The 14,840-nt window shown below is 36.3% G+C and overlaps 2 protein-coding genes across 2 annotated transcripts; both read right to left on the bottom strand.

The window, feature by feature from the left end:
- Window positions 1-6: 6 nt before the first annotated feature.
- Window positions 7-4,544, bottom strand: LOC127161617 (E3 ubiquitin/ISG15 ligase TRIM25-like; the record flags this gene model as incomplete). Its single annotated transcript, XM_051104348.1, has 4 exons — window positions 4,441-4,544; window positions 1,617-2,170; window positions 1,405-1,500; window positions 7-120 (listed from the first exon to the last, which is right to left on the bottom strand). Coding segments are annotated over exons 2-4 (762 nt in total), but the record flags the coding sequence as incomplete, so codon positions are not given.
- A 3,789-nt stretch (window positions 4,545-8,333) lies between these two features.
- LOC127161616 (E3 ubiquitin-protein ligase TRIM39) lies at window positions 8,334-13,703 on the bottom strand. The gene is made up of 8 exons (XM_051104347.1): window positions 13,615-13,703; window positions 13,164-13,253; window positions 11,974-12,527; window positions 11,766-11,858; window positions 10,926-11,159; window positions 10,696-10,834; window positions 10,303-10,329; window positions 8,334-9,030 (listed from the first exon to the last, which is right to left on the bottom strand). The coding sequence occupies exons 1-8, from the start codon at window positions 13,682-13,684 to the stop codon at window positions 8,483-8,485; spliced, it is 1,755 nt and encodes a 584-aa protein (XP_050960304.1). The 5' UTR covers window positions 13,685-13,703; the 3' UTR covers window positions 8,334-8,482.
- Between the last annotated feature and the right edge of the window lie 1,137 nt (window positions 13,704-14,840).

The raw sequence follows: 14,840 nt of genomic DNA, 5'->3' as shown, positions 1-14,840 counted from the left end.
CTCTGCTGCTTTCTGCTGCTCCTCCATCATCTCCAGCAGTTCAGTCTGACATCTCTCAATGGAGCGGATGAGATCAGTGAAGAGCTCAACATGGGCTGCTTTCTCCTCCTCTGTGTTTCTCTGCTCAACAAGGTCAGTCAACAGATAGTGGTGTTTGCTCATGAAAGAATCAGTGTTACTATTGCTCATACTTCAGTATTTTAAGGAGTTTTTAAGGAAAATTTTGTGTTGCAACATTTGATGATTCGTCAGATCATGTCTTATTGAGGAGTGGTGTGATATATCTGTATTAAGTGATCAGGTAATCACAGCCGTGTTGATATTCAAACCAACAGCACATTTGTAATGGTGTGATACTGCTTTTATACAACAATTCAAGAAAAAAGAAGGTAATATCGATAGATTCTTCTTGCGTTACCAAGCTAATATTGATTAAATTATTGCCAGTTCTTTTGTCTGTATTTGCTCCTCCAACCAATGAAAAGAGTTTTAAACAAAGTCACAACATATTGTAGTGATGATCAGGGCTTGAATTAACATCACCCATCCTGCCAAATGCGGGTGGATTTAAGCAGTGGTGTGTGACACAGTCACTCCCACTAGTCATTGGTGGGTTGAACTGTATATACAGTAACAGAGCTCAACATGTATGCTTGTCTTGGACAAGTGGAATTTTTGAAGGGGTGAGTAAAAGCGTTTTACTTGCCCAACTGGACAACCTTATTAAAACAACTAAATAGGGAAGCACTGAAATTGAGAATTATTCTAATTTTATTAAACTTGATGTGAAAAGCAATTGGATAATGTAACAAGGCCACGCCAGCTGAGGTTTGCAGAGCCTGTGACACACATTCTCATGAAGAAATCAAAATGCAGTTGTAATTTTACAGTGTATGTCTTCATCCTGTTGCCATTTTATATAGGAAAAAAAAAAGGTTTTAGTATGTAGTAGTCAACTTTAGTGACATAAAACATAATTTCCCAAAAACAAAATTGTGGCCAGTGAAAATGTGGCTAGTAATTTTGGGAAACCACTAGTCACAGAGGCTGTTGAGCAAAGAAGTTATGTCAAGCCCTGGTGATGATCCTTACTAAACAAATCAGTGAGTTTTTTTTTGTTGTTGTTGTTGTTTTTTTGAACAGTTGGTTGAGTGATTGATTCAAAATCAAAGACTCTCTCATAAAAACAGTTAACTGTCGCCACCTAATGGTAATGGCAATGTAACTGTAAAATCTCAAAAAATCACTAATAAACAGACTGATAGTCTGACTGGAAAAACCACAGACAAGCGGAGTGATACAAACAGTGAAAAGTCCCAGTGCTGTTGGACTGTATCAAGAGTCTTAGTGGACTGCAACTAAGTTATATATAATACATGTTTACTTAATCTATTTTAAACTCACTTTTCTGACTTCTGCTGAGTGTTTGACGCCTTGAATCTTCTTGATTCTGTCCTGGATCATCTGCTGCACATCTTTCTGTGTCTTCATTAGTTGAATCTGTAGACAGAGAACAATACACAATAATAATTGATTAGTTTATTTCACAAAATAAAACAAAAAGTGATTTCTCATTATATGAGTGCTTTAAAATTAGTTTTGTTAGCAACTTCTACCTTCTTCTCTTTGCTCTCCTCTTCTAGAGGAACAGTGTTGTGGTTCTTGTGGTCTGTCACAGCACACATCAGACACACACATGCCTGATCAGCTCTACAGAACAGCTCCAGAGGTCTCTCATGTTTCTGACATATATAGTCCTCCAGATTACTCACAGGATCCATCAGTTTGTGTTTCTTTAAACTTGACACTTTAAAATGAGGCTGCAGGTGAGTTTCACAGTAAGAGCTCTGACACACCAGACACAACTTCAGGGCTTTCAGCTTTGTTTCCTCACAATAGTCACAGAGAACTTCAGTTTTTTTCTCAGGACTTTTCTCTTTATAGAGATCTATGATCTCTCTGAGTGTGGTATTAATCTTGAGATCAGGTCTTTGGTTGAATGTTTCTTTACAATATGGACAGTTGCAGGTCTGGCTGTTGTCCCAGTACTTATACACACAGGTCTTGCAGAAGTTGTGTCCACATGGAGTGCTGACTGGATCAGTGAACACGTCCAGACATATAGAGCACTGAAGCTCCTCAGTTAGTGGACCACTGGAGGATGACATGACTGGAAAGAGAAATAATGATGATAAATCACCTACATTCCTGAAAAGTATATTTTAAAGGGATAGTTCACCTATTTAAGACATGAAGTTGTATGCAATCCTTACCAGCACTATAGTGTATACACGCTGACCCACTCTGTGATCACCTCCCTGGTCAGAGTTCTGGCCGCTGGAAGTTTTTCAAGAAAGTAGTCCCGGTTAGTTTCCAGGGCCTCAAAACTGTGTGTTTTTATGTGAAAAAAGTATATGCGTTTCAAAGCTTGATTAATTTACATCACAAAAAACACTCCAGACAAAATTCATACCTCAGTTTTAATCGGCACTATGTTCTTTCCATTACCGTCAATCCGCGCTGCTGTCAACGTCAACAGTGCGCACGTTCCGATCAGCTGTTCCATAGTGTTTACACACTCGAATGACAACGACGTAAAAAGTAGAAAATTAACAATGGTGCGAACTTGTAAATTCCCAGGTTGTGACCACAAGAATGTGCCGGGATCACCGTTCAGATTCCATCGTTTTTCTGTTTCGGATATGGCTATGAGACAGCTTTGGCTGGTTGCAATCGGCTATTCTGCGGGAGATAAAATATCCAGCATCAAGGATTTTCGTGTGTGCAGTGCTCACTTCAGCGAAGACAATTACATCCCCAACCAAGGAGGAAAAAGCAAAAAACGAATTTTAAAGAGTTCTGCTGTACCAGTACCATGGGTAAGCTCTATTTACTAACTTTATGTCGCATACAACAGGTTTATTTTGAAGCTAACGTCAGTTTTTAGGCTACACTGAGAATATGCTAACCGGGGCAATGATAGCATCGAAAACAATCGACTGTCTATGTGGTGAGAAAATCGGCAAATGTCTTTACTGATGAATTAAGTTGAATCTATATAACACAACAAAATATGATGCTTCGCTATTGCTGTTATTGTCTGTAACTATGCGGAACCTGTGTCGGTATCATCGTGTTTATAAGTGAAAATCTTTAAAATCCATTTTTTGCTTTTTCCTCCTTGGTTGGGGATGTAATCGTCTTCGCTGAAGTGAGCACTGCACACACGAAAATCCTTGATGCTGGATATTTTATCTCCCGCAGAATAGCCGATGGCAACCAGCCAAAGCTGTCTCATAGCTATATCCGAAACAGGAAAACGATGGAATCTGAACGGTGATCCCGGCACATTTTTGTGGTCACAACCTGGGAATTTACAAGTTCGCACCATTGTTAATTTTCTACTTTTTACGTCGTTGTCATTCGAGTGTGTAAACACTATGGAACAGCTGATCGAAACGTGCGCACTGTTGACGTTGACAGCAGCGCGGATTGACGGTAATGGAAAGAACATAGTGCCGATTAAAACTGAGGTATGAATTTTGTCTGGAGTGTTTTTTGTGATGTAAATTAATCAAGCTTTGAAACGCATATAATTTTTTCACGTAAAAACACACAGTTTTGAGGCCCCGGAAACTAACCGGGACTACTTTCTTGAAAAACTTCCAGCGGCCAGAACTCTGACTAGGGAGGTGATCACAGAGTGGGTCAGTGTGTATACACTATAGTGCTGGTAAGGATTGCATGCAACTTCATGTCTTAAATAGGCGAACTATCCCTTTAAACAATACTCACATGTCTGTTCTACAAACATGGTTTCTTAATATTCACTGCATTCAGCTCTTCTGAAATAGCTCAATAATGTATAAATAAATAAACTATGTATAAGTATTGTATTCAGCTCTTCACTGATGCTTAGATTATCAAAATAAATATTTCAGTTTCCAACTTAAACAATCAAATCAGATTACTACAATTTAATCGTTTTTCATGACAGAATATTTTATTTCATGTAAGCATTCATAGTGAGAAAAGATCTCAGAACATAATGTATTTGAAAAATTCTCAAATAAAAAAATGTATTTCTAACAAAATAAACTGCAAAATCAAATGTCATTTTCATCTTGATTTATGTTCCTGTGATTTTGAGTTGCAGTGTAGCAGGTTTGTGTTCAGTGTCTGTCTGCAGGTCATTTATTTTAGTCTTCATGTTGTGAGACAGAATGACAGAAACACAAAGCTTTGTTTTACAACCAATCAAATGACATACTTCTAATACAATTCTGATACCATTTCAATGCAGTAAACATTAAATTCCGTGGGAGAAAATTCACTTTTAAAACACAGTGAGTGCACTCATAAAATCACATGACATTTTGCTGTTTGTAATAAAGGCAAACAATATTAACATAAATATACCATAATTTATCTATCAGTTACCTGTGAGTATCTGATGTGTCCACGGGGGTCTTTGAATGGCGCAATAAATATTCTGTTGTTTAAAAAGTTTGGTCTGGTTGGTCGTTTCAGGTGTCCATATTGTTGCTGATCAAGTTTCAAGTTTCACTTTCTCTGAATCTGAACTCCAGTGATGTCTGGGAAAGCGATAATTTCCAAAAGTCTCCAGCAGAGGACGCCATCCTCTTACAATGACTGCTGTTATAAGTGTTGGCTGAAATTTAAGATGTTAACTATTTTTTTAAAGAGAGAATTTGAATGAAGTTCGCTTCTAGAACGTAATTCATTCTCATTTCATCAAAACGTACCAGGATTTGAGTGTAAGAACCCAAGAAGAAAATGTGAGACGTGAACAGATTTTACACAAAAAGGCTGAGGAATCCGGCTGCTTATAGCTGCAATGACCAATTGACAGTTAGCCAAGGTAACCAGTCTTATTTTTTGCATTCAAAGACCAGTGTACTTTCGTATGTATGATGGATTGACGGCATACAAGTGTTTCATGAATCACACGGGAACCCTGTTGTAAGTTGATTTGTGCGCTCAGATCCTCATCTGTGCTTGTCTCTACATAACACTGATAAATAATGCCCACTTTTTAAAGAACCAGTCAGTTGCACCAACTTATTGCCATTATTAGACTGTCACCCAATGGAAACTGGAAAGTATTACAACAAAAATGTCACCTACATGAACTAGAAACATTAGTTTGAGCTTAGCATATTCTATGATTTGAATATTATCTTGTAAATGATATCTTTAAAAAAGTAGTTTATTACAACACGGAAAACTAACAATGACACAAACACTGCAACATTACAACTTTAATCTACATATTATTTTTTCATTACAAGTTACAAGTTACCTTTTATTATTATGGACTTAATTAGTAAACAATTCTAGCTAAAATGTACAAAAATAGAAATGAGCTGGAGTATTTAGACATTTCACCACTATTGTACCTTCCTGAATTGTAGATATTAAATATAACAGTATGAGAAGAGTGTAAGTCATTCGTGCACTTATTTATTCATTTTCTCTGTTTTTGAGTATAGAAATAAGCTGTACTTTGTCTCCTGGTTTTGTTTCCTTTTGTTGAGGAACACAAGAACACAAAATCAACATGTAAATTCAAATACTGAATTATATAAAGACAAAAATACATAGCATTTTATTAAAAAAGTATATACAAATATATTATATGTTCAATGTTTTCATCATGTTTAATGTAAATGTGATTTTCAGCTGCAGTGTAGCAGGTTTGTGTTCAGTTTGTCTGCAGGTCATTTACTCCCTGTTTATTTAGTCTTAATGTTTTGTGACAAAATGACAAATACACCAAACCTTGCTTTACAACCAGTCAAATGACATACTTTTAATACAATTCTGATATAATTTCAGTGCAACTAACTGATATAATTTCAGTGCATACTAATCATATTTGACATGATTAAACCTGGTTCTGTTCAACTTCTAAATTCCTGCTTGATGATAATAAACCCAGCTAAACCACTTCCATTACAAACCTGTTCAGGACAGTTTCTAATTTATATTTCTATCACTTACGTCTGAGTGCCACAAGGGACTTTGAAACATTCCGTTGTTTAAAGATGTTTATCATTTCAGGCGTCTGTATTATTGTTGATTGAGTGAGTTTCAGTTTCTCTGCATCTCTTACTGAGAGATGATATTACGCAGTGATATTACGCAGCGCCTAAAAGTGACCGGCACTAAGTTTGTGTAGATGTAGAGTCGCAGCCGGCAAAGTTGACGGCTGTGTAATATCATTGCGCCTGCTGCACCCATGGTACGGGAGCAAAGTTCCTTGATTGTTACACCAAAAGAGAGTATAGTTCCTAGCCATATTGACCCAAAAAATCGCAACTTTTCAACTCTTTGGTCATTTTTGAGCAAGATGCTAACGGTCTAATCGGATTCAATGATCTATGCTAAGCTATGCTAAAACTGTTTAACTCTAGGGGAGTTGAAAAAGTAGCCTATATTCAAAAAAAGTGCAATGTTCCTTTAAACAGCTTGGTTTTCTCTTGGCTTTGCTGGTCGTTGTTTCATGCTTTCCGTATTGTTTCCTGGACCTTCCTGGCTCTTTCCATTAAGTTTATATAGTTTTTTTGTATTTTATATAGTTTTTATAGAGTTTTTGTCTATTCTTAATTAAAGTTGTGCAGCCAAGTGCACTGTCTCTCTGCCTCATCCCTATGTTACAGAACGACTAGCCAACTATGAATCCAGCAGCACAAATTATATGTCTCCGTCAGGAGATCGGCCCGTTGAGAACACAAAGCTGAGGGTCCAAGTGCAGTTGTTTAGTAAAGGTTTATCCACAATCGTAGTTGAGATAACAGGCAAAGGTGCTAATAAAACCAAGACACACAGAACCAGGAAACCAGAACTAGGAAACACAGTATGACAATGCAAGACTTCACAAAGGAGAGACTGAAAACACCAGGCTTATATAGGCAGAGATAATAAGAAAATAAAAAATAATAATAGTAATAAAAAAAAAAAAAAAAAAAAAAAGCTGTGGACAATCAGTGATGAGATATGGCAAAGGATATTGGGATATGTAGTTTTTAGTTTTTTAAAACTACCATGATCATAACAATGCACATAGGCGTGGGAAGTGGGGGTGCTGAAGGTGCTGCAGCACCCCGTTTTTTTTTTTCTATGGGCAAAATGTTAAATCAAGATGTGTGTCGATTACAGCACGTGAGGGACGTAAAAAAAAGTTTTATATTTTTTAGCTGTTTAAACACTTAGGCTAATGTATTTTCCGTGTGCAGTCAAATGTCCTGAGCTGTGTCCGAAAACGCTCATTCATTCACTCATTGACTAATCCCTGTATAGTGTATGGCAGTTGAGTGGACTGTGTCAGAAGGAGTGAACAAAGTGAAGTGAACGGATTCGGGCCATGACACGTACGCTGCGCGTGGGAAACATCTTCACACATGTACTTGTATATAAATATACATGAAAATACTTACCTTCGCGTCAGCTTTGTGGTTTCATTGATGGTATAATTTGCTTTGTATTGCTTTGTTCATAATTATTAAACATATGTCATTGTGGTTTTGGATATAGAATTAGTTAGTCATGTGCCTCAATGAGTTGGAGCCATGCATTTCAACTTCCAGTTGTCTGCTTTAATTAATTATTAGCTAATGATTTGCAAAGATATCATGTTATGACTTTACTTGTGGAGGCACATGACTAACTAATTCTATATCCATAACCACAATGACATATTATTTAACAATTAGTTAATAGTTCTGTTCCTCAACAAGTAAAGTCACAACATAATGATATCTTTGCAAATCATTAGCTAATGATTACTTAAAGCAGGCAACTGGAAGATGAAATGCGTGGCTTCAACCCATTGTGATTATTCAACTCATGATTATTTTTGCATTAGTTAAGCATGAATTAATGCATATTTGTGCACCCGTATTGTAAAGTGTTACCGTATTTTGAAACTCTCCCGAGCAGCGTTTTACGCTCAGACAAGATGAGGCGACCCTTAATTGTACATCAGAATGAATGTTTAAATATCCACCAAATGATCATCATAATACAGCACCCCCAACCTAAAACATCTTCCCGCACCCCTGACAATGCAGTATTTATTTAGATACCTTGAAGTACCATATACATACCGTGATATATGAGTATGGTAATCATATAGTTCTATGATATAAATATCAAGGTATTTACTGATGTACCGTAGTAACATTTGGTACAAGAGATGACTGAAACAATCATGATACAACATTTTATCAAAATGACCATAATTTGGTTTATTTTGATGTAAACATATTACACATTACTTTGTTAGGTAGAGATGGGAAAATGGTGTTGAAAAGCACTGAAAAAAAAATAATTTATTGAACTTTTAAAACAAGCATTTGTCAAAAATAAAATTGCAATGCATATATTATTAATGGTTTTAGGTTTTGATCTCAAAAGTCTTCATTTTTATTTAGTGTTTCTATTTCTTAATGGGGTAAATTCATTTATTGTAATTGACAGGTGTGATGATCAGTGGGTTTGAGTTTTTACCTTTGTAATTAGGGCATGGGCTAAAATATGGATAGAGTTTGTCAGTAAAAGACTGACCAGTGTAAGAGTAGATATGAGAGCTGGACTCCACATCATAAAAGGAGACCAGACCCTCCTCATAATCCACAAACACACCGACCCGCTGCGGCTTCACTCTCAGAGACAGACGGACAGAGGGACTAGCACAGGCTTTATATTTGTTCCCATTCCTCAGAACAACAGTCCAATATCCGTTATCAGGACACAGTGTGTTCTCTCCCTTCCTGTCAATGGATTCTCTGGCTACTCCTAAATTCCATTCAGTCTTTCCTTTCACCTGCACCACAAAATAAAATCTTCCTGAGGAGAATCCCTCCTTTCCCAGGACAATTCCATATCTATCAAATCTCTTTGGGTTGTCTGGGAGTTTCTGCTTGACGTCTCCATGTGTCACTTGTTTTCCATCATCAGTTAGGATGAGTTTATGATGGGCTGTATCAGGATCCAGAGTCACATCCACTGAGAAAACATGAATCACAACTTCACACTACAAAGATTTTGTGATGATGTTTTAATATTTAATCAGTTTTTAATCATATTGTAGCTTGTAGTTCTGAAGCTATATAGGGGTGAGTGGGGCACAAACTAAAATGGGGTTAGTTATAACAAACATGGTTTAAACATTTCAACACATGCTAGCATAACAGAACTTGCTGTATTTTCTAGTTGCCAAATCGAGAAAAAATGTATAGAGAAAAAAATGTGCCAAAATTCAAAAATCTTTTAAAGATATTGCTGAATATTTATTTTACCATAACAAAAGTACATTTCTAGCTAAAGTAAATTTTTCATCTCAGTTTTTAGTGTTCGTTTTAAAATTTAAAATCTGCTATTATTTTAATCTCCAATCTGCTGTTTAGCAGTTTAGATAGCTCTTTAATACTTTGCTAATTAGCAGAAGACACTAGCCAGTTTTATATTCCAGTTACACAGATGGGAAATGTAACACTGTGTTCAATGTGACCGCTGTTATTGGAACTACGCTATTCTATGACATTAGAGATGTTTTTTTACATTAAATACTTTAATGAATTTTAATGAGAAACCATGAGAAACAGGTGAATAAAGAGTCAAAGGTCAATGTTTAGAAATTATTATTTCAAGAAATGTAAAGTATTTCTATTCGTCGCCTGTTCTTGCGAAAGCTGTGTGTGGAGGGAAGGGAGTGTTGTGTTCATCTCTGTGTTTTTCTGAATGTCTGAATGTGTTTCTTCATGTATTTGCCCACAGTATTTTAAACTACTTAATAGCAGTGTGTTGTGATCGGGGTCATCTCAAGCATGGAGCCCTGGCCTGTTCATTGTCAAACTGCAAGATTAGTTTATTTTTAAAAAAATGACATTACTTAATTCAACAGGGTTAATCATTTTATTTTATTGACAAACTATTTTACTTTGTCTTATTATCTTATTTATTTTTTCATTAGATCATATAACATTTTAAGCTGTCACATGGTCACGTTACAACGTGCCCCTTTAGATATTACAATGTATCCCACTTAAGGGGCATGTTGTCACATTTCACTTTCATTTTTTAAGGGTAAATAAAGAAAAAAGTATATACTGTAATTATGAAACAAAACCACATATTTGTACTAGATGTGTGAAATTAAGGTAAAAAACTTTAAATCCTATGTAGATTTTTACAAACTGAGAAAGTCAAAAAGTGTTAGGTTGTGCCCCGCTCTCCCCTATGAATGTAATCTAGTGTAGCACAAACAGCACACTGTACCTGCATACTGCTGCATCCACTTCAGCTCTGTAGAGACACATGACAATAAAACACCATGAGATCTTTGAGATTATTTTATGTGTGGAATTATAGACAAGCTTTAAGGTTATATTTAAAAAATTGTCTACAGCATCATGTTATCTGGTCAATGTATGTGTTTCTGCTGATATTTAGAGAATCAAGCAGAAACCCCTGTTGCTTTGTCTTTGGGCTCTTAATTTTTCCTTTGCAAGAAGAAAACAAAACTTTCCCTCTTCAAGAAGAACTGTGAGGTGCTTAACATATGATCACATCATGCTCTTATTCCAGCATAAACTCAGATTCATTCTTTATGACTGATATTGAAAGAAGATAAATATATGTATCTTTACAGTGTATTTGAGATTGACGTACCAATTACTGAGTGACTGAGTTTCTCATTTAGAGTGTCCTGCAGTTGAGTCAGAGCTCTCCTCAGAGTCGTCATAGTCGTATCAATACTGATCTCAGGCCAGTTCCTGGTGGTTGTAGGGCTGCACAGGGATGAGTAAATCTACAGCAGGAGAGAGGAGAAATTCTTCAGTATGTGGAGTGTTATGGTGTCATATACTGCATTATCATTGATCAGAGAGATGTTCACTGACCTGTAGGAGGTGGAGGTGATCTTCAGTGTGTGAGAGCTGTTCCGGCTCAGTGTTTCTCATCTTTAGCTCAGTGATCTCCTGCTCCAGATCTTCAATGAGCTCCTGCTCCTGTTTCTCTGCTGCTTTCTGCTGCTCCTCCATCATCTCCAGCAGTTCAGTCTGACATCTCTCAATGGAGCGGATGAGATCAGTGAAGAGCTCGACATGGGCTGCTTTCTCTTCTTCTGTGTTTCTCTGCTCAACAAGGTCAGTCAACAGATAGTGGTGTTCGCTCAATGAGGAGCGGTGTGATATTACTATACTAAGTGATCAGGTAATCACAACCATGCTGATATTCAGACCAACAGCACAATTGTGAGTGTGATACTGCTTTAATAACAAATCAATAAAAAAGAAGATAATACTGATTGACTACTCTTGCATTAACTAGCTAATGTTGATTAAATTATTGCCAGTTGTATTGTCTGTATTTGCTCCAACCAATGAAAAGAACAGCAACATAGTGAATTTGAGTCACAACATACTGTAGTGATGATCAGGGCTTGAAATTAACACCAGCCCACGAGCCACTTTGGCATGCTGAATTTCATAAAGTAACAGAGCGATATTTCTGTGGAATTTTTGAAGGGGCAAGTAAAATAATTTTATTAACTGTCACCACCTAATGGTGTAACAATGTAACTTGCGGAGAGAGTCACTGTAAAATCCCCACCACAGCACAGACAAGTGGAGTGATACAAACTGAAAAAGTCCCAGTGCTGTTGAACTGTATCAAGAGTCTTGGTGGACTGCAACTAAATTATCTATAACACATTCATACTTAAACTATTTGAAACTTACTTTTCTCAGTTCTGCTGAGTGTTTGATGTCTTGAATTTTCTCGATTCTGTCCTGGATCATCTGCTGCACATCTTTTGTCTTCACCAGCTGAGTCTTTAGACAAAAAATAACACATTTATTATAAAAGAGATTTGCTATCTTCTGACTTGCAGTGTTTTCCTAATGAACTCTTTTATGATATGAGCCTAGTTTTGATAGTAACTTCTACCTTCTTCTCTTTACTCTCCACTTCTAGAGGAACAGTGTTGTGGTTCTTGTGATCTACTTCAGTACATAACAGACACACACATGTCTGATCATCTCTACAGAACAGCTCCAGAGGTCTCTCATGTTTCTGACATATATAGTCCTCCAGATTACTCACAGGATCCATCAGTTTGTGTTTCTTTAAACCTGCCACTCTCAAATGAGGCTGCAGGTGAGTTTCACAGTAAGAGCTCTGACACACCAGACACAACTTCAGGGCTTTCAACTTTCTTTCCTCACAATAGTCACAGAGAACTTCAGTTTTTTTCTCAGGACTTTTCTTTTCATAGTGATCTACAATCTCTCTGAGTGTGGTATTAATCTTGAGATCAGGTCTTTGCTTGACTGTTTCTTGACAGTATGGACAGTTGCAGATCTGGCTGTTGTCCCAGCACTTATTCAGACAGGTCTTGCAGAAGTTGTGTCCACATGGAGTGCTGACTGGATCAGTGAACACGTCCAGACATACAGAGCACTGAAACTCCTCAGTCAGTGGTTCAATGGAGGATGACATGACTGGAAAAAGACATGATGAAGATAAATCACCTACACTACTAGTCTTGAATTTGTACACTAGAAAGACATTTTGAATTCTGGGATTCTGCGTAAAATATTGAAATGACTATGAAGATTATGATTACAATTATTATTATTTTAAATATATGAGTAAAAATAGATAGAGAAGCAAAAGAATTGCATGATGCTCTTGATGAAGCCGTTTGAATGTATGAAGTATCTAGAGCGTTGGTCTCAAACTCAAATCCTGGAGGGCCGCAGCTCTGCACAGTTTAGCTCCAACCCTAATCAAACAAACCTGATCCAGCTAATCAAGGTCTTCGGGATTAGTAAAAAACGTCCAAGCAGGTGTTAGTTGGAGCTGGTTGGAGCTAAACTCTGCAGAGCTGCAGCCCTCCAGGAATTGAGTTTGAGACCTCTGATCTAGACATAAAAAGTTTGAAGAACTGAAGAAATTTAAATATGTGAGAGATCATGTCAACTGGTCATTATAGCAGAATGAACACAGACAAGGTAATCAGTACCCTAATTTTAAGCACGAGTACTTTCATATAATGTACATATTAAATATTACTATATGAGAAGAGTGAAAGTCATTCATGCACTAATTCATTATATTCTTAGTTACTGACTTACATGGGGATTCATCTCTCCTCTGTCTCCTGGTTTTTCTTGCTTTTGTTGGTGTTGGTGAAGATTCTGCCATTGTACTTTCTCTCTTCAAACCTTTTCAAGAAAAACAAAACAATGTATACAACATAAAATTTGATGACAATTATTATTGTTAAAGCAAAAAAAAAAAAAAAAAAAAAAAAAAAAAAAAATCAACAATTGCTTATAAAGAATCCTATGATGCACCTTATGAAGCCGGTTGAATGTAAGGAGTATCTATAGACAAAATATTTGAAGAAATTTAAATATATAAGAGATCACGTACAGTCAGCCGGTCATTATTGCAAAATGAACCCAGACAAGCTGATCAGTACCCTAATGTGAAGCACTACTGTCATATCCTGAACTGTAGATTTGAAAAATTATGAGAAGAGTGAAAGTCATTCATGCAGTAATTCATTATTTTCTTACTTACAAGGATGATCATTTATATTCCCTTTCTTGGTTTTTCTAGCTTTTGTTGATGTTTTTGAAGATTCTTCCATTGTTCTTTCCCTCTTCAAGCCTTTTCAAGAAAGCAACAACAACTATTATTATAACTACTATAATTTCACATTAGTTTCTTTCAAGGAATACACAGTTCATTCACAATTTTGAATGACTCTTTTATTAACAGCTAACAAAGAGTAATGTTAAAGTTCTCTAAACAAGACATTTTCTTGATATCTTAATACCTTAACATCAAAGCAAATTATTACCATTAAAATAATGTTTATATTAAAGTGTTAAAACACCAAACTACTACCAATCAAATTATAAACTTTAAAAACAATTCTGATACCATTTGCAGTAAAAAAAAAAAAAAAAAAAACCTGTTCAGAACAGTCTCTCTTCACTTACCGTGAGTATCAGATGTGTCCACAGCTCATTAAATATTATGTTGTATAAAGAGACTGATTGCTTCAGGCACCAAAATTCTTGCTGATCAAGTTAGTTTCACTTTCTTTGAATCTCTCACTGAACTCCAGTGATGTCAGAGCTCCTCCTGTATTTGTGCATTTACATTTATCTCTGTATTCAGTGTGTTGTGTTCATGTGTGTCTTTTTGTACTGAGCCTCATATTTCTATTAGATTTATCTCAGTGTTTGTATGTATTGCCTACACAAGTGAACCAAAGAAAAAATAAATGTATACATTTCTAAACCTCTTTTGTGCTCCACAGAATAAAGTCACTCATGTTCAGAACAACATTATGAAGGATGACAGAATGCTGCTCCTCCTTTAAAACGTTTAAAACTTTTACAGCTTTTCAAATATTTGTCGATAAAGCTCAAGAAGCAGAGTTCAAGAAGTCAAAATAAGACTTTCAACCAAAAAAATTACTATTCTTCCTCTGATTGGTCTTACTCTGCTAGTTTTGCTACAATGAATTCGTATTCCTCTTGGATTACTTTCTAAACATAGAGTCCTGCTAGTTTGAATCATTATCCATTTTATATTTGGTCTCATCCTCTTCCAAGATGCAGGTGTGCTCATGGCCATTCTTCACACTGGTTTGTGCCATCTTTGTCATACTCTTGGAATTCACCAAAAGTTTAGTGGTTCACATTGGTGCTGCCCAATGGAAAGCACCGTACTTGCCCATTAGAGGCCATCTAAGACTAACAGTCTATATTAAGACATTAAATACTGAAGCAGTT

Source organism: Labeo rohita, unplaced genomic scaffold, assembly GCF_022985175.1.
Source record: "Labeo rohita strain BAU-BD-2019 unplaced genomic scaffold, IGBB_LRoh.1.0 scaffold_689, whole genome shotgun sequence".
In the NCBI taxonomy this organism is placed as follows: domain Eukaryota; kingdom Metazoa; phylum Chordata; class Actinopteri; order Cypriniformes; family Cyprinidae; genus Labeo; species Labeo rohita.
This window is presented reverse-complemented; position numbering and strand designations above follow the sequence as displayed.

Bases quoted from the DNA above. Each gene is read 5' to 3' on its own strand.
- LOC127161616 (XM_051104347.1), bottom strand. From the start codon at position 13,684: ATGGAAGAATCTTCAAAAACATCAACAAAAGCTAGAAAAACCAAGAAA. The intron at 11,859-11,973 runs GTAGAAGTTACT...TTTTGTCTAAAG, and splicing joins TGGAGAGTAAAGAGAAGAAG to ACTCAGCTGGTGAAGACAAA. The intron at 10,835-10,925 runs GTCAGTGAACAT...CTCCTGCTGTAG, and splicing joins ATCACCTCCACCTCCTACAG to ATTTACTCATCCCTGTGCAG.